Below are 19,930 nucleotides of genomic sequence, written 5' to 3'. Positions count from 1 at the left end.
CATCAGAATTATTCCTCCCAACTCCCTTGTGAGATAGGTATGCATTATAATCCTCACTTTACACAGGGGGAAACTAAATCAGGGGGGTTAAGTGATTTGTCTAAGGCTCCACATCAAATCAGTGTCAGAGCCAAGACTAGGCAGTCGGAATTCTTAATTCCCATCCCTGACACTTAACCACTAGACAACGCTTCTCTCTCATTCGGTGTAGAGCTGTGTGCAGTCGACACTTTCAGTTGAACACTCCCGCACCAGTGAGCAAACCACACAGGCACTGAGTTTCCCAAAGGTCATTGTCTGATGCAGAGCTAATTGCTACTCACTTGCAAGGCCCAGCTCCACGGGGAGCCTCCAAACAGAGCACCTCTTGTGTGCCAAGGCAAGAGCTGCTGTTTGAAGAAAACAGGAGAGCTAATACACTGGCATGTGCTCTCTGAAGCCAGGCATGCCACTTGCAAGGGCAGTGTATGTACAAATGAATTGCCCTCTGGCCACCAGCTCTTGTCTGCAGAGAGCAGACTCTTAGACACCAGAGTACCCCCTGGATGCCCGGGAGAAGCCCTGTTCTATAAGGGGCAGAGGCTATGATTCACTGGAGTGCTGGTTTATTAAACCTGGCTGAACAAACCACCTTCTTTGGAAACACATGGCTCAAAGCAGCAATTCATCTCAATGTCTCCCCCCCACACTGAGGGAGTCTCGGAAGAGAGATATTTCTTCTAACCCACCCTATTATCCATTCACCCTTGCGAGGCAACTTTCTAATGGGCAGGAGGCTCCCTTCCCTTGCCAGTATCCAGCACTGCTTCTCACATCACCTCTGTTTCTCTAAGATAGTGGGTTTATTGTAAACTTATTAATTACTTCATTTCTCCTGCGAGGAGCCAGGAGAAAGATTTCCAGAAGCAGCCAGGCTCCGCTATTATGTTGGCTGAGAAGTCGAGTGCGGCTGATGTCATGATTCATTTTCTCCATGACTGATGAAGGCGACTCTCGGTTCCACGGTGCGCATATGAAGCAGACAGCATTCCCCTGGCACAGAATGCCAGGCAATCCATCTCCAACCAGGACTTCGCCGAGCAGCAGAGAAAATGGCAAACTTTTGCTATTGGTTTTCACTCAAATGGCTATGCTAACTGCCTGTAACCACTGTGCAAATGGGAGAGCTGTGATCCCTTCATAGCAGTTGTTCCTTCCACCACTTACGATAAGCTGGATCTGGAGCAACTGTTTTCTTCTTCTTGTGCTTGTAGCGCCAACTTTGTTTGCTATAGTTACTCCAGCGGGGAAAGATTGGGGCTAGAGTTGCTGCGAGTGTCCTGAGAACTAACTTTCCTATATGATTCCTGCTGAGAACGGACGAGGTACTGCCTTCCCACAGGGTTACGGAATAGAGTATAATGGGATGGCAAGGGGAAGCCACTGAATTGGCAGGAATCTCTGTTGTATAATGGCTTAGACTAGTATTGTTTCTGGCACTGATGAGATGTGCCTGGAGAACCACAGAGCTGCGTAATACGCCCTCCCTTCCTGTGGTAAAATCAACCCAAGCATCACTGATTGACCATCCGTTATCAAAACGGATACCATTGACGCCACAGAAGGTGCAAACGCTCGATAAAAGAAGCAAACACATAGATGGGGAAGTGACACTTTATTCTGAAAAACAAACTAACCAACTCCCTCCATCATAGTACAACATTTCAGAGCTCTCAGAAAGAGCCCTCCGCAGAGTCAGGAGAGAGAGGTGGTAGTGGTGGTGGGGGTTACACCCAGTAATACAAGAAGGTGACAACCCTGGATATGGACACTGGGCTACAAAACAACAATACAGTGAATACACCACGAAGAGGCCATCCACTCCCTGCTCCTTTCCCTGTGTTCCTGAGATAAGCCAAGCAACCGCCCGAGAGTCTTGCGCAAGGAAGGAAAAGCACTCAAGTGACATCTAAGCAATGGACATACAGCACAAGAGGGAGAAAGAGAGACAGGTATACACAGGTGCTGAGTTCTGGCAAACCAGGATCTGGAGTTATGAAGGACTAGATCTCGCTAAGTTTTATGTCTTGAAAGATTGTCAACTCTCATTGATCAGCGAGCTATCTATGAGAGCAGGGTGTATCCGAAGGGCCCCACTATCCATCCATGACTCCAGTCCTCCACAAATGTCAGAAGCCAAACCTTAGTCCTCATTAGCTGGTGGCAGCTTGAGCTGTCATCTCCCCTAGAGCCTGTGGTCTCTGTTTTAAAAAGCTTTCAGTTGGGAGAGGTCGAGACCCAATTCAACAGGATCGTCCTGCAAGAAGCTGGGACTTGAGCAGCTGTGAGCTCCCCAAAGCCAGCATTCTCACGCTCTTCCCGACAGCGACTCCTGTTGAGACTGGCCACATAAGAGGCTGGCAATTTAATAAAAAGGTCTCAATGTTCATAAATAGGGGGGTGGGGAGTTGGCAAAAGGAAACTCTGACCTGGAGTTATACATGCTCTCCCCTGGAAATATTACTGTGGAAATCTGCATGTGTGTGGTGGGCTGAGAGCTGTCAGAGAGATTGGTTAGTAAAATCAACATAAAAAAAGAGAGGCCTTTGGGTTGGACCAACATTGTCAAGGAGTAACTGGACTTTGGGCCAAAGGAATGTGACTCCAGCTCAGGAGGAAGCAGGAAATGCCTTCTTCATTCAGACTCCTTGGTTGCCTCTTCAAACAGCCATGAAGCGTTTGGGGAGAAAAGGAGAGAGGGGACTTCAAAAGAAATTGGAAGCAACCGAATGCAGCAGAAGAAACAAAAAGAACTTGGCATGGCTAGCTCATGGATCCCCTTTCCACTGCACTAGGCTGGTCAGTGGTGAAACAATGATAGTCACACGTCCATTCACAATCCACGTCCAGAAAGTGCAAGGCTGGGATTCAGTGAGGGCTAAGCACAGGTCTGACGGCTGAAGAGTTCGAGGGTTACAGCGCTGAGGAATGCTGGTATGCTGTCCTGGTGCAGCAGGTGCAGGTCAATGAGCTCACGGATTGTGAGAGAGAATTCAGTTTCCAGAAGTTGCATCTTCCCACCAGAAGAGCTGGAGGCCTGAGGGGAGAAGGAAGAGGTGGAGGGAGGGGAAAAGGAAAAGAAATTGTTAATACAGTAGGGTTTTATTTCACGCCAAATGCTGACGAATTCTAGCACTCTCGCTCTGGAGTCTCTTCAGCGTGCATCTTATTCTAATCAAAGTAACGTTATCTACTGCAGAGCAGGTGTTCAACACATGATTTAATTGGACCATTATTAAGTTCTGCATTTCCAAAATCTCTGAACAATACCCCCCATGTGAGCCTCAAATGAATAATGAATTATAAGGCAGTAGGGAGAATGTTTAAAATATCTTGAAAACAAACTTTAAAGGGTCTGAACAATTAACACATGCAGTCACAGCAGAAAATACAGAACCAGGGATGCTTTAGAAGAGAAATCTTTGAATAGCCTGGTCTTGGGAAGCAGGAAATATTCAAAGAGCTCTTTCTCCAATAAGAATCAAAGCCCTTAAGCGCCTCCTCTCTTGGAGGATAAGGAGACATGTTTTCAATGAACATTCCCTTTAAATGAGCCAATGATCTACCTTTAACTAGCCCCCTTAGTTCGGGTATGTCTACACTGCGATAACAGACTGAGAGCATGGCTGTAGCTGGCCTGGGTCAGCTGGCTCGGGCTGTGGAGCTATAAAATTGCAGTGTCTACATTCAGACTTGGGCTTGAGCCCGTGCTCTGAGACCCTCCCCCGGCCAACTAGTGGGGTCTCAGAGCCAGGGCTCCAGCCTGAGCCCGAACGTTTACGCTGCAATTTTATAGCCCTGCAACCAGGGCCGGCTCCAGGCACCAGCCGAGCAAGCTGGTGCTTGGGGCGGTAGCTTGTAGGAGGCGGCATTCCGCCCAATCCTAGGGCGGCACGGCCGCATTTTTTTTTTTTTGGGTGGTGTTCCGCTCCGGCCGCCCTGTAGGGGGCGGCGCCGTGGAGGACGGGAGCGCCCTGCAGCAAGCCCGGCAGGGCAGCCCGCATCCTTCCCTCCCAGCCGACCGGAGCAGCGCAGAGCCCTCCCGGCAGGCGACGGGGCCGCGTGGCAGCACCCCGCTGAAGCTCTGGCCGCCTCCCTTCTCTCTCCCTACCCCCGCTAGCCGGGGCACATCTGCAGCGCAGGGAGTCTCCCTGCACCCTGGCTCCGGCGGGCGCCGCAGGTTTTTTTTTTTTGCTTTGTCATTCTGGACGCCCCGGTTTTGCTTGGGGCGGCCAAAAAGCCAGAGCTGGGCCTGCCTGCAACCCAAGCGCCTGGGCTCTGAGACTCGGTGCCGTGAGTTATTTATCACAGTATAGACAGCCCTGCTTCACATACCCAGGTGCTTTGCTGATGGGAGAAATTATTCCAGACACACACACATAAAAGGGTGGAATCCCAATACATGGGGGAAATCTCCTCTCGTCATAACATAGGTTATAAAAAGGATAAAGAAGCAAAACGCAAGAGGAGCCAAAGGATGCTTTGAGAGCCCCTCATGCCACAGGCGGCACAAAATCTGCTTGTTTATTAATAAACCAGCAAAACTATCACAACGGAAATTCAAATTTTTCTCCCCAGACATTTCCCTTTCGGGAATGATCACTGCTCCGCATCTACCCCCTTAATGAAGCAAAGCTAGAGGCAACACAAGCACTGCCTAACAGTCCAACCTGCTTCAGTAACAGGACATTCCCTATCCACAGTCCATGCAGCAGAAGGGAAACCCTGAAGCAGCTCAGGTGGAACCGCCCTCTCTCAAAAGGGATATCGATGACCTGAGCTGAGGGTATGTGTGCGCGCAGGCAGCATGTATCTTCGCCTGCCAGAAGGGCAGCAATAATGTCAGGGAAGCACCAAAGGCCCCGGGGATCTGTTTGTTTCCAATTTCATGTTTTCAGGAGTCAGGATTAATTTCATTATGAACTTCTCATGTAAATGTCACTTCTGATTGTGAAGCGTGCAAGGCACAGAGGAAGCCCCTGTCACATCAATGCCGGGGAGGGGATTTAAACAAGATTTTATAGTGGAAAAGTAAATTAAGAGTTTGTTTAAAGCTCTTCCACTTCAGTTCAGCTTAATGTTCATTTCTCTTTATGAACTACTCCAGATGGTGAAGTTTAGAGCCGTAATCCTTTGTTTAGTGGAGCCACCCGCCTTGCTTTCTGAGCATCCATTGTGAAACTGGGCCAGACAGGGACAAATTGAAGAGACTGACTGGGAAAGATGAAAAACTGGCAAATGACAGGGAGAAAGGGAACTAGGTCAGTGAGGGATATGCATTTGCAATCTATGCACAAGCCCAGGCACAGTGTGGAGCTCTCACACAGCCTTGAATTAGACCATAGGCCAGATGCTATCAATCAGAGATGTGCCGAGGCGGCCAGATTTTGGTTTTGCAAATCCAAGCCCATGGTGTTGGATCTGGTTCTGTGTGACCTGAAACACTAAAGTTTAGGCTGGTGAGAGGAAGGTCCAAATATTATGGAGGCACCAGTTTTGTCTTTATAGTCAAGGCTGAGTTGAATTTTGCAAAATTGCCAGACAAAAACACTGTTATGATAGCGTTGAGGTTGAGAGTACATGTCAGTAGTTTAGGGTAAAATACATTACAGGAATGTAATTATCAAATCAAGCATTAAAAAGCCAGGAGATTCAGAGTTAAAACCAAACTTTAAAAAAAAAAAAAAAAAAAAGGCCAAATATGGTCAGGTAAGGAAATGCATAGTTAGGGGACCTAAAGAACCTTAAATCTGCTCAGTAGTGATGGCAGATGGGAGGAAAAAAATGTCTAATGTGTCTTTAAAAATCAGCTCAATCTAATCTGGGACCAAAACCACGAAAATGTCTTATTCACAGTCGTATGGTTAGCATGTTGTTACTTTTAGAGATGTGTAAGAAAAAGCAGCATGACTTAAAGTTGGACTGAATATGTGGGTCCACTGAAAGGGCCGAGTCAAAGATGATACCTAAGTTATGGGCCTAGTTTTTTCACTTTTGGTTAATGGGCAAATCAAGGTGGTTTGTTTGGGGTTTGCAAAACCAAAGCCAGGGCGGTTCAGATCCAGGTTCTATTTTATCCAACCCACCAACATTTTGGGGAACAGACATTTCAGTTTTGGCCTGTTTCCATTATCACTCCATTCTGCGTTCAGAAATATAAAGGATCTTTATCAGGAAAGCAATTTAAATGGGGCAAAACACCCTCTACTATGTACTGGTATGTGCATGACCCAGGCTAGGAGTTCCAAGAACCCCGCTATGCTTTGTACTTCTAGAGTGCATTGCCCTATTGAGTGATTACAAAATCAGAAGCAGCTTTTTGGCCATGTTGTATGAACGGGACAAGTGGGATCCGTCTACTATGCGGCGACATGAACTTCCAGCAGTCGCTTTTCAACCTCCTCAGAGAAAGGAGTCTTTAGTACAATTGCTTTTCCATAAGAGACAAGATTAGCTGTTCCCAGTCAGAAGAAAACATCATAAATCTTCCTTTTAACCCTGGAAATTGGTAAATTATTCAAGGCTTTATAGTTTTTTATATTTTTTTTGAAGGCAGAGACTTGCATTACAGATAAAGCCTTGTGTCAGCACTCAGTCCTTTAAGAGAACCAGGTACCTTGGAACTTGTGTGCCCTTTCCATTTGTTCCACTCTATTTATCTGTCTGTGCAGGAGATGAAGGCTTGAGTGGGATCTAAAGCTAATCATGGAAAGTGAATGCCCGAGAGAGGTGAGCAGCCCAGCGAGGGAGCTCTGGCTCCCTTTCAGTCACAGGATAAACTTTCTATTTGTCTCGCACTCTGCTCACTCCATCTGCAGCCAAACACTTCAGTCAATATCTGTGTTTCAAGCTGCAGATTTATTTTGGCATTCGGAAAGGCACAGGAAGTGGAGAAGGGTAGGTAGGAGCAGAGTAGCCTCTCCCACCCCACTCCTCTCATGAATGCCAGGATGATCAGTCTTGCTGCAGGCCTGGAAAAAGAGCAATGCCTGTATGCATTCAATCGCTGCACTTACAGAGAGGCTAAGAGTCTCTCTGTAACCGTGAGCATCACAGGAAAGCAAACATTAGCTCCTCTCACCTCCAGCAGGGATCACCCTCACGCATGGCACAATAATGATCTAAAGCAGACTATGCTCACAACACCTAGGGACACTAGATGCTGCAAAAAGTAAAGTGTCTCCTTGTTAGGAGGTCACCCCTGGCAGTTGCCAGGACCATGCTGGTGTTTGTAAGTGATGCAGCGACATGTGAAGAACAAAGGAGGATCACTTGTTGTTGTCACTTCAGCAGGACATATACATGGGTTCAGACTGTGCCAGTGTTGCTATAGGTATGGTCGAGATTACACTTTCGGTCTCAGCCTTTGTTACTTATAAACTTTCCAAAAAAGTGATCTTCTGGGCTGAAATTTCTCTCTCCAGCCTGGTGATGATGATGTTAAAGGTCTGATAACATTTTGTTTGGCTGTTTACAAGACACTCAAATGGTTCGGATGGATGTGTGGGACAGGGACAGCAATTCACACTCCCCCTGTCCCCAGGAACACTTTTGCAACTAGAAAATTAAAATAATGTACAAAAATCTATAGAGTGAAACTTGGTGTGAACTGTCATCGGTTCTTAGTAGACCAACCAGCTGGCGGCAAGAGGTCACACAACACATGGGTCAGACACAGTGACAGAATGCTGGCCAACACATGGGAAAGGGAGCCAAGCATTGTTTGGGCAAACACCACAAGCACATTCAAAAGCTTGCGACCATAAACAAATCCGACCCCATAGTGTGTTGGGCAGTGTCCTCTGCCTCAGTTTCCCACCTTGCAGTGGGAAAGTCTGACAAATGAATGACCCTTAAACACATCACTGCCCTCTGCCTAAGCTGCACCCCTGGAGTGCTGTGAAGAGAAGGAGGGAGGGGAGAGGAAAGCTGGGCTACAGAGGCCCCAGAAGAAGGTTGGCTGGCGGGAGAAGCAGCAGGGGAGAACAAGGGTGGGGGAAAGGGAGAAGAGGAGACAATCCCATCATGATGTTTGATACAATTCAGGATTTCACCACAAAGTGGGGCAATCGCCTCCTTTTCATATGAAAATCCACTGCTCTATCCATGGGTGATGTACACAATAGATGCACGATGTAGGAGGAACACACTTCTGAGCATTCAGACGCGTGTATGCAGCGTGTGCTACCGGGTCCTCACAGTGTGACGGTTTTCATACAAAGGGTTAAGGCCTAAGAGGATGTGCTGCTTGAACTGGATTGGCAGAGTGACTCTCTACCCCCTTGACACAGTGAGGAACTTTATTATTGTGCAGATGAAACTCTGCAATACTCCAAAGTGAATGGGGCGCCTTTATTTTCAAGGCTACGTTTTATTAGGTGCTTTAATGAACAAGTAACCTGTTGCCCCAGTGACATTTACTCAGGGAAGCTACTGGGGCTGCTCCATCTCATCTGCTAAGATGTCTGCATTGCTCTTCTCGCTCTATGGGATCACCTGCTGTGTGACCTCCTAACGCACCAAGACTCTGAATACATTGCAGGGAACAATCCTGTATGTGGCAGCAGGCAGGACTCTGAAGCCTAATACCCATGGCTCTCCATACCGTTCTCTTCAGCCCATGACACTTTCCCTCTTGTGCTATGGACTCATCCACCAAGACACCTGCACTGCTCTCCTCACCCCCTAGTACCTTACTCATCTGCTGATACCTCCTTGCTCCAAAGGCGTTTTTATTCACTGTATGAACTTTGCCATGCAGGCTGCATGTCTGCAGTGACCCTTCGGCTCCTGCAACACACTCCTCACAAGATGGAACCTCCTACTCAGGGGCAGCTCCAGGCACCAGCGAAGCAAGCGCTGCAAGCGGGGGGCGGCGTGCCGGTCGCCGTGAGGGCGGCAATCAGACAGCCTTCGGCGGCATGCCTGCGGGAGGTCCGCCGGTCCCGCGGGTTCGGCGGCAGGTAAGCCGAAGGCGCGGGACCAGCAGATCACCCGCAGGAAGGCCGCCTGACTGCCACGCTCTCCTGCTGCACTACCTTTCATACGTCTAGGCCCCAGCTCTGCTGTGTCTAAGCCGAGGAGCCCCACACGACCTAGCCTCCTTTAATCAGGGCTCTGTGGCACTTTTTTCACTTTATAAAACTCCTCTGGCACCGACCTGGGTATCTCTTAGGAACTCTGCAACGTTCTTACCCCACCTAATACCGCATCACTCAGCAGTGTTATCATAGCCCACTGCACAACCTGCATGCCAGCTCCCTAGCTGGACACGACACCTGCTCTCTTGTCAGCCATAAAAAAACCCTAATGCAAGTTCTTTAGTTTGCATGACTTACTTTTAATAGCTTCCTCAGCCAGTCTACTGCAGGGTTTCTCTTTTTCTGCCTACCCCAGATCACATGTTCTCTCCATCCATTAGTATGGTTAAATCTTGTCACAGTCCAACAAACCAATTTTAAAACCATTTTTTAAAGCAGTCGGCTCTGACCTTTAAACAAGAAAATATTTTTTTTTCTGCCTCTTGCTTTAGATTCTGAGATTTTTCTAAATGTCAAAGGCCTAGTGTCCATGCGCCGCTGTCAGAGAGAGAGGCAGTACAGCCTCAGAGAGGGCCCTAAGCCTGTTCTCGGGCTTCCAATGCCCAGCAAAGAGTACACATTGAAAACAAAGCTCATGTATAAGAGTCTGTGTGCGCGCACGCATACTCCCAAAGGAACACACACAAATAAAAGTATTTGCAAAGTCTGACTGCTCAGCTAAAAATACCACAATCAATTCCTCCTTCAAAGCTAGGGCTGATGTTGTAAATTCAGGCCAGGGCAGGGTGGGATATAGAGATAGGATTTGATGGCCACATTTTTCTCCCTGGAGTTGGTGCACTACAGCCTTCTCTTTAGTGTCTGCACCATGGGATTACTCTGTAGACAGGGTAATTCTTGCTAAGTATCTTTTTCCCTTTAAACAGGCCTCTAGAAGATCTCTTCAAAGCTTAAAGGATGGAGACACACAGAGGTGGGGGGGCGTTGACAGGGAGACTGACTAGTGAAGTTATACAATTCAGTCAGGAGGGTTCTGAGGATCCGTATAATTGCTCAGACTTGGCTCTCTTGGGTGGCGATATCATTATCAAAATCCCCCAATTGAATTATGCTTCACTAATCAATCTCTCATAAGCATTACACCCTGCTCAAATATCAGGTCCCCAGGTAACTAGCAAATCACTGTAATTAGAGGCTGTTCATTTAAAATGATAGAAATATTAAAAAAAAAAAAAAAAAAAAAAAAACAAAAAACCAAATTTGCCCACAAGATGTGGTTGTGCCTGGAAATATTTATGAGTTTATTGAACTCCCAGTCTATTGCTTCTGTTCGTTTATTTTTGTAGTAACCAGCAGGTTTTGTTAGCCTGTGACATCATGCTAGCATGCCCTACGGGACGCTTAACGACCGAGCATTAATAAGGCTGTGTGGTTGTCCATCAATCAGGGAACACTGCCTTTCACAAAAATGACCTCTCCTTGTCTTCAGCTAAATTCCCTTTCCCCATAATATTCTCTTTGTAACCTAGAAGAGGGAGAACTGGTTCTTTATAATAATTGCTTCTTGCCAAAGACCTCTGATCCCCATGTTGCAAGCCTGAAATATAAAGTGGATTTATGAGGCAGAGGGGGACGGACGTCTCTATAAAGTGCCTTCCAGGGAACGTAATGAAAAAGCTGCTCTTAACTGCTGAGCGAAGAGGACCAAGTGCCTGGCAATCCCAGGATGAAAATTGAATACTGGGGTAGGGTGAGGGAGGAACAACCCCATGCACATGTCAAGATTTATGACAAACACTTCCTGTCTCTTGCTTATTATTCAATATTGAGATGAACCACAACTCCTGTCTCTTCAGTACAGACATCTAGCTAACACACTTCCATCTTTAATCTGGAACATGACCCAGGTTTTATATACACAAGTGATAAAACTGACTGAGCACCGGCTATTACACTAACTCAGTGTCAAAGGAAACAAGTAAGTGGAGCGCTGCACATGGGCAAGTTCCTTCACACAACCACGCGCTTTGACTTATCTGCACAGGCCCCAGGAGATGGCAAAAAGGGACATTTAAACACGAATACCAACATTTGTCAAACTGTATCCACTTCTCTCCTGGGGAGTAAACCAGTGGATGTTAGTCCTGGGGAGAGAAAAAGTGTGTGATGGATGACTTTTCTTCTGTCATGAGGTCTCCCACAAATTGCTGCTGTTTAGATAGTAAAAAGTGACACCCTAAAAATGAGAGGAAAGGTCTCAGGCTTTAAATAAAGGGAAGAGTTTATAAATATTTATACTATTTGATAAGTACTACTGATTTCTTGCATTCGTTTATTCAGATAGCACCTTTGATCCTGAAGGATGTACTTACAAACTATTATTTTCACAACCTCACCCCACCACTGAGGCAGCCACCTCTGGGGTGGAATTTGGCAACTATTTAATGGCACATAGAAACACTACACGACTGTTTAAGATAGGAAGAGACAAATACCATATTCTAATGAGATAAAAATACACTCAGGGGACATCCCCTAAACAAAATCCTCTTGGTAGCCTACAGGTATGCCTACACTGCAATAAAAAACCTGCGGCACGGAGTCTCAGAGACTGTGTCAGCTGACCTGTGCGCACGCTGCGGGGCTAAAAATTGCAATGTAGATGTTTGGGCTTGGGCTGGAGCTCAGGCTCTGTAGAACGTCTACACTGTAATTTTATAGCCTCGTAGCCCAAGCCCCATGACCCTGACTCAGCTGATCAGGGCCAGCCGTGGCCATGCTGCAGGTCTTTTATTGCAGTGGAGACGTAGCCAGCAAGGCTAAGCGTAAGATTCTATGTTATAACTTCCTACCAGACCTCTGGCTAGTAGAAATAGCTGATGTTTGGACCTACCTCTGAGGTATTAAAAAATGTCTTCCATCAAAAAAGAAAATGAGTGCTTAAGAGAATAAGGTTTGGAATCCACAGATTTTTTTCAAATACCAACCAATAAAAATCCCAAACGTGGGATTTATGTCTTTGAACCAAATTCCTCCTTGTCCTTTGGTAAAGAGTTCGATACCTTTAAAAAAATCAATGCTGCTACAGTATCTTAGTTCTAGAAGCAAGGAAGAGGTACTAACCTCTCAGCCATTGGTACTACACCTACAGAGAAATGGACATACATGTCCTAACATGACTGGTGTCAAAGAAAAGCTTCTGAATAGCTGGACTGCTAGGATGTCCACGCTGCAACTTCCTGACCACCTGTGCAGTGACCATATCGGAACGGTCAGACTGCGGAGTGAATAGCTAACAAGCTATGAAGGCAGAGTGAATGGTTAACAAGCATTAACAGCCTCTACCACATGTGCTCTGTAAAGTGGAATGCCAACCCACTGTAGGACAGACAAATTAGACACAGAAAAATCTCTTGTTACTTCCTCTAAAATGACTCTGCACTTTTACACTGCAATGCTAGGGGCTATTGTTTAGCTAAATTTACATTTCTCCTCTCCATGTAAATAAAGGAAAATAGCAGCCGTGGACTATCCTACTGAGATCTCCCGTCCAAAGGTATTCTGAAGACTAATGATAAGATTCTCCATCCTTTTTGATAAAATCAGAGCATGAGGTTCTGGAGTAAGACAGAAATGTGGCTGCAATTCCAGCCAGCCAGCACCTGGCTCCCCAAAAGGCATACTATGAGAAGACCAAAAACCAGCATGGACCCCTTACTGCAGACAACTTGAGGGAGGTGATAGGGCCTGGGAACAGAACCCTGTATCTGAGAGTCCCCAGATTAGAAGAGGAACTAGCTACAGTAACAGGCAGATTCATTTTTCAAGTTCTTCTCTTCCTCACGGGGAGAATTGGAAGGAAAAAGGGAAAGAGGATACCTGCTTCCAGGAACAACGAGGTTAACAACTGAGAAAGAAGAAGGTGGACTAGGATGATCTGTATAGGCTCTGATTAATAGATCTCTGTGCTTGCTGCTTCCTGTAACAGGGAGCCATTTAGCTCTGTTCTGAACTGTAGTTCTGAATGGTAAAACAAGTGAGAGAACATGTAGAACAAAGCTTGCAAAATATTGTGTGAGCGCAAGAGACGGAAGTGGTATTAAGGTGAATTTATATGGAAACATTTCATAAACTACCTTGCTGCTGGTGCAATGAACTGCTGAGCTTCAAGACAAAGTATACGACTCTCACCAATGAGAAAGACGTTGCCTGCATCTTCACTACTCACTGAGTGCTAACACTGATTCCACAGACACTCACCACTCTTCTGCTCAGTCTCTCTGCATTGTGTTCCTGCCAGGGGCCTCTAGTTTCCTTATTTTCCCTTCTCCAAATTATAACAAATAGGCAGAAAAATAGACACAAGCCTGTGGCTGCAGTGACAAATGTGACTCAGGGAGCAAGGGGGTCGTGCAGACTTCAGGATTCACTAGTTACCAGCTGAAAAACAAATTCCTCTCGTTTCAGGAGATGGGCTTTTCTCTTTGCCAGAGACAGTGGGTGACTGCACATCAGGGGAGAGAGGGGCTGGGAATGGTTAAATGAGCAGATTATACGAGATGCCTGTGAGGCATGTCTCACTGGAGCGACTGTTACTTTACTATCCAGCAGACACCAGTGTGTGATTAATACGTTTATCTTTCTCATCTCCTTGATAGCCTTATGGATGTGTTGTCATGAGCAGGGAAGGGGAAAGGATAGAAAACTGAACCAAAAGATGTTGTGACCATCACTGTCCTAGGGAACCCATTGTGATTAACTTAACTACAATCAGATATTAGACCTTAGGAGTTTGACCATGGGATTGGGTGGTATATAAAAAGTATGCCTGCTCCTATCCATCCAAGCAGTGTAGGGTTTGTGCAGGGCGAAGTAACTTATGGGCCAGATGGCAGATTACATCGGTAATTTGCATCAAGTTTATTCATTACCCTCTTCTAGTTCTTATTTAGTTGTAATCTGGCTCCCTGGGCAAAATTTGGGTTTAAACCCAAAATCAAGAAAAGCAATGGTACACCCTTAGTCCCTTGTATGCAATCACTGCAGAGCAGCACATTCTGTACTACCCAGAGTAAAATCACTGTTCAAAGAGGAGAAAGAAAAATATAGCCACACGAAGATATAAAAAAGCCTCAGAGTCTGACCCTCTCTGAGGCTCCGGGCATGAAATATCAGACTTCAACTTGTCACCAGTTGTCCTTGCATAGAATTGAATCTTGGTGCTTTATGACTCCTATATAATCGCTGTCTACCATTGCTAAGTTTTCATTTTGGCATCAGAGTAACCTCAGTTACTCTTGAAACTTCTATGTCTCAGTGTTGTCAACTCTCATCATTTTATTGTGAATTTAGAAATTCTGATTTTTTTTTAACCTGTTTCATGAAAACAACTAAGAGCCACCAACTCACAACTTATTCGAAACATCCACCTTATTCAAAACGTCCACCCTCTCCAATCAAGATGGCTGCCATTTCACTACACTCTATCTGCATGAGGCAGTGAGACTATCACTAATAAAGAAGACTGCCACCTCCCCCTTTTCAATGAGACCAAAGACATGCCCAGAGGCAAAATGGCTGCCAATCCATGGTTGGAGGGGCTAGACAGGACACCCCAATAGGACACAGAGAATGTGAGAGCAGTGGTGATACTATAAAAGGATGCATGGGGAGACTGAGGAGGGAGCAGGAGATAGATTTAGGGGCTGCAGGAGAATGGGGGGGAGCAGGAGACTAAAGGGGATGTGAGGAGCCAGAGGGAAATCAACGTGGTGCAGGAGGAGACTGAGGGAGTGAAGAAGATAGTGGCAGGGAGAGGAAGAGGGATAGAATAACAGCTCCTCCACCCGCGGGTAGCAGAGGGGAAGGGAAGAGGGACTCTGAGCAGCCAATGAGGACTCAGTTTTGCATATGTATTTGAGGCTGGATTTTGACCCTGAAAAGCTCACACACACTTTGGGGGCAGGTGGCTTCCTCCTAAAATGTCACAAACCAGAACGCAAATAACCCCCCTCCCCAACACACACACACACACACACACACACACACACACACACACACACACTACTTTTAATCCAATCTCATGGTTTTTGAACACATGGGGTTGGTGTTAGTAGTGACTCTACTCATGACATGATTCACCAAGACTGGCAAATCCAAGCACAGTAGAAACTGGGGACTAGGACACTAAGCAGATCAATTAACTTGCCACCCAAAATACAGTACAGTAACTCCTCACTTAAGGTCATCCTGGTTAACGTTGTTTCATTGTTATGTTGCTGATAAATTAGGGAACATGCTTGTTTAAAGTTGCACAATGCTCCCTTCTAACATTGTTTGGCAGCTGCCTGCTTTGTCTACTGCTTGCAGGAAGAGCAGCCCATTGCAGCTAGCTGGTGGGGGCTTGGAACCAGGGTGGACCGGCAGCCCCCATATCAGCTCCCCGCTCCCCTAAGTCCTCTGTGCGGCAGCCGCCCAGCAGGCTATCAATTGCCAGGCAGTTCAGCTGTCCCCCCGCCCACTGCCATGGGCTGCCCCTGCCCTCTGCCTTGGAGCTGCTCCCGGGAGCCTCCTGCTTGCTGTGCAGAGGGAGGTAAGGGGGAGGGGGCTGTCAGGGTGTCCCCCCCGTGCTCCTCCCCCCCGCTTACCCCATCTCTATAGAGCGGCGGGGGGGGGGGGGGGGGGGGACGGCGCGGGGCACGGAGGGGGGGGGCAGGGGCTGCTGTCCGAACTTGCTGATCTACTTAAAAAGGCAAAGTACTTAGAGTGGGGTCAGTGTACTTAAAGAGGCAATGCGCATCTCTCTCTCTCACACACACACACACACACGATGTGTGTCTCTGTTTCTGTGTGCCATGCTGTCTCTCCTCCCTCCATTTATGCTGCCTTATACAGTGTGAGGCTACTGTTCAGGAGCACCGCCAGCTTTTTTGCTGCCCTAGGCAGCGGAAGGTCCCACCCCCGAAATGCCGCCCCCGACAAAGGCGGCGGAAGGTCCCGCCCCCGAAATGCCGCCTCCAACAGAGGCAGCGGAAGGTCCCGCCCCCGAAATGCTGCCCCCGAAATACCGCCAACGACCAGGGCGGCCGAAGATCCGGCCACCGCGGTCGCCGCCCCCCAAATATTAGCGCCCTGGGCGACCGCCTAATGGGTTGCGCCGGCCCTTCTACTGTTAACAACAACGTGTTAACCCTTGAGTGCTCAGCCAAGTGCTAGTTCATCATTTAGCAGTAAGGCATTCCCTGGGAAATATCCCACCCTCTTCCACCCTCTGACTTCACCACCTCAACCAAGCTTCACAGTCATCATTGCTGTGTACAGTATTAAATTGTTTGTTTAAAACTTATACTGTGTGTATATAGTCTTTTGTCTGGTGAAAAATTTTTCCTGGAACCTACCCCCCCATTTACATTAATTCTTATGGGGAAATTGGATTCGCTTAACATCGTTTCTCATTTTTCAGGAACATAACTACAACGTTAAGCGAGGCGTTACTGTATGTTTTCTCAAAGTCAGACCTGAAATGAATGGGCTTGTACTGGGAAGCCTAGAGTTAAACTGTGAGGAAGTGGGAATTTTCTGCAATATTTTTATGACTCCTATATGTTCCTCAGTTTCCCCCTGTACTTTGCATTGCTACCTAGTGCAGGAAAAAGGTTTAAGTCTGCTCTTGGGGGCAGTGCATGCAGTACATGAGGTGTGTCACCTTGCTGTCTGGGCCACAACAAAAGGGTCACTAAGGAACTGGCTGAAACCAACCCAGATCAACAGAGGGTCCAGATGGACAACAGAAGCCCCAACAACTGAACAATCGACACTCAACAGCAGTAAGCTCCAGCAGGTGGGGTTGTGAACTCAGCACAGCCTTGCCTGGAGACAAAGGACTGGGAGGTGACCAGCAAGGGATAAAGACTGGGCTTCTAGAAGAAACTGGTTTCTCTCATCCGGAACTGACTAAGGGTTCAGAGACAGCCAGAGCCTGAAATGAAATCCATTACAGCTTGGCTGGTGGATTGCTTTGGCTTGGCCAGATGGACTATTATTTTGACCTTCACTTCTCTGTGCTAAGGACTTCGGAGGCTGTTCCAGTTGACTAATAAACCTACTGTTTTGAATAGACTGTCTGGTGTCACTGCAAATACATGCTGAGGTGCATCGGTCCTTGAAGAGTGTACAAGCCTCTAACCAGCAGTTATCTCACTTGAACTTGCTGGGAAGAACTCACTGCATAAAGCTGAAGGGGTTCCTCCAAGAGACTGTTTAATAGCTGGGGTGTAGCACAGATTCTGTGAATCTGTAATACAGAGAGAGGGAATTCCCTTATCACCCAGTAGGCAGTGGCTCCTCCAGCATACACCTAAGATCAGTTACGTATGGCAGGAAGCCCATGGCTGACTGAAGAGCAGTTGAATTCCCATCTCACCCGCCCAACAAGAGTTGAAGTTAAATCTCTGAAGGAATAGCAGGAGAAGCCCAACACTGAACGCAAATGGAAAGTAAATTTCATTTCATCCCTTGGAAAGATGCCCACACAGGTTAGGGCCGAGGTAGATTTACTGAAGTTCCCTTAAAGGGTATGCCTACTCTTCGAGCTGGGGGTGTGACTGTCAGCTCCAAGAGACATACTTGTGCTAGCTCTGATCGAGCTAGTGTGTTAAAAATAGAGCGTAGCCACAGCAGTGTGAGGAGCTAACTGCCCATCCCAGGCCATAGGCACGTACTCGGGGCAGCTAGCCCCTCTCGCTGCTCGTGTTACCATGGCTACACTGTATTGTTTGCACACAAGCTTGATCAAAACTAGCATGGGCATGTCGCCTTGAACTGGAAATCATACCCCAGCTTGAAGTGTAGACATACCCAAAGAGGCTCCTTGTACTGTCCTTGGTACCTAACCAATGAAGGACTTGGGAGGACAGCACTGCTGGTTCTCAGGCATTCATGTGATTACAGCAGACTCCGAAGAATCTGCCTGTGCTCTTCATCCTCTTTGGTAGGAAGCCTTTCTGGCTGACATACATTTCATTAACTCTCCCTCAATGCTGGTGTTTCTCCACAGACAGTCTGCCACCCTCCACTCAGCTCCTGTAGCTGGAGGTGCAGTGAGGAGAAGATTTATGCAGACATCATCTCGGCAATTATGAAAACAGAAGAAAAGACACCCAGATATCATACAAATTGATGCCTTTTGCCAGCGGGCCTGTATGCACGATTCAGTAACAGCTGTCATGCTACAGCCTCTGTCATCTGAGCGCCGATACTACCTCGGTGTTCTTAAACACACTTTAAGGTAGCTCTGTTCCCTTCCCTGGTGTGACTTTATTCTCTGTTCCAGATGCCACAGCAAAGCAAGCAGCAGCATGGACACAAAGGGGAGACAGCGTGATTGCTGGCTGTTTTCATACCAGCATTAAAATTTAATGTTCAGTTCTTTAAGCAACATGCAACTAATTAGCAATGACCTCGAGGCAGCCAAGCCGCTCAAACAGCAATCTCTCCAGCCCTCGGAGCTCTTTAAAATCTGCCCTTTCCCTGTGCCAAGTCTTTCAGCAATCTTCCCGAAAACCCACTAGCAATCTACAAATCTACATATATACATTCTATTGCCTCTTGGAGGACGGAGTGGCATATGCTGTAAAGGTGGCAAGGTCATTTGAGGAGAACTTGAGCTTTCAGAGCACATCGCCCCCTTTGCATAGTGTTAAATGAAAAAAGGGATATATTTTGCATGTTTATCTGTCAAATCAGCTTCTACGATGACTTCTGCAGACCAGGAGCCCATTATTCCCCATCCATCTGGTTTTCATCTCTCCATGCTTGGGTTTATTTTTGTAACTAGAGTTAACCTTTCTAAAATTAACTGTAGACCCAGATCTTCTTTTGGCAGCAAATCAGCTATAGACAGGAGGAAAATATAACATTTTCCAAACATTTTAAATCCACAGACTAAAGGCCTCGTATATTGCCTTGCTCGTTATGTGGAATATTAATGTACTAATTGAATTTAAGGACAGGACTATGGTATCTATGTACATATGTGGTCCCCATCACCATGGTATTGAAGCTTGAGTATAAAAAAGGTGACACTAATAAAAGAAGCTTTACCCCCACCCCCTTTCTGATCTGGATGTGAACTTTATGGCTAAGACTAATTCCCATTCAAAACTATTAATGTACACATACACAGAGGGCAGTCTGTGGTTATGACCCAGAGAAGCAAAGCAGAGTGTTTGGTAGGGCTCGCTCTGCAAAAGCCATCATCTTGCATTTGTCCCCCCCCCCATGGGAGATTGTGTTTGCAACTGCAGTAGCATGCAGTATTTGAGCATTGGGCCTCTAACCCAAAATGGAGCTTTTAAACTTGGAAAGTGCCAGCATGGATTTGTTCTGTCTGAAGAATGAATCCAAAATGTTACCCGCAAGAAGCATCATGACAATTCATGTTTCCCCCACACTTTTAAAGGGACAGCACTGCACTGACTCGAGAATTTTACAGTTATACAGCATATCTGGTCCCAAAGGAGTACAAACTGCACTCTACAAACTGTGCGTTCAGCAGCATTCACATGCAGCCACTACTGATGTGAGAGATGGTAACTAACTAGCACACAGCACAGTGCACAACAGTGGGGGATGAGAAATTTTGGCCAACACCATTAGGACCAATCCTCACTGTTATAAAATCCTGCATTGGCAGAGGGGGATCTTGACCTAAAAGGCCTCTTCTATCTCTAATTTCTTTGATGCTATGCGAGTTACCTGGATAGCTAGGGTTACCATACGTCCGGATTTTCCCGGACATGTCCGGCTTTTGGGGATTTCCCCCCGGACGGGGATTTGAATCCCCAAAAGCC

At 46.8% G+C, this 19,930-nt stretch overlaps 1 protein-coding gene across 4 annotated transcripts in view; it reads right to left on the bottom strand.

The window, feature by feature from the left end:
* Nucleotides 1–1,646: 1,646 nt before the first annotated feature.
* The window catches only part of MAD1L1 (mitotic arrest deficient 1 like 1), a 529,982-nt gene continuing 511,698 nt past the window's right edge, over nt 1,647–19,930 (bottom strand). For 3 of the 4 annotated variants that reach the window (XM_026650732.2, XM_026650733.2, XM_024215057.1), the window contains one exon: nt 1,647–3,076. In XM_026650732.2, coding sequence (XP_026506517.1) covers nt 2,918–3,076 — 159 coding nt within the window. In that variant the 3' untranslated portion in view covers nt 1,647–2,917. The remainder of the gene's footprint in view (nt 3,077–19,930) is intronic. The other variant, XM_026650734.2, reaches the window with a different exon arrangement.

Source organism: Terrapene carolina, unplaced genomic scaffold, assembly GCF_002925995.2.
Source record: "Terrapene carolina triunguis isolate 2854851 unplaced genomic scaffold, T_m_triunguis-2.0 Scaffold93, whole genome shotgun sequence".
In the NCBI taxonomy this organism is placed as follows: domain Eukaryota; kingdom Metazoa; phylum Chordata; order Testudines; family Emydidae; genus Terrapene; species Terrapene triunguis.
Note: the sequence above shows the minus strand (reverse complement) of the source record. Positions and strands in the feature narration are given on the sequence as shown.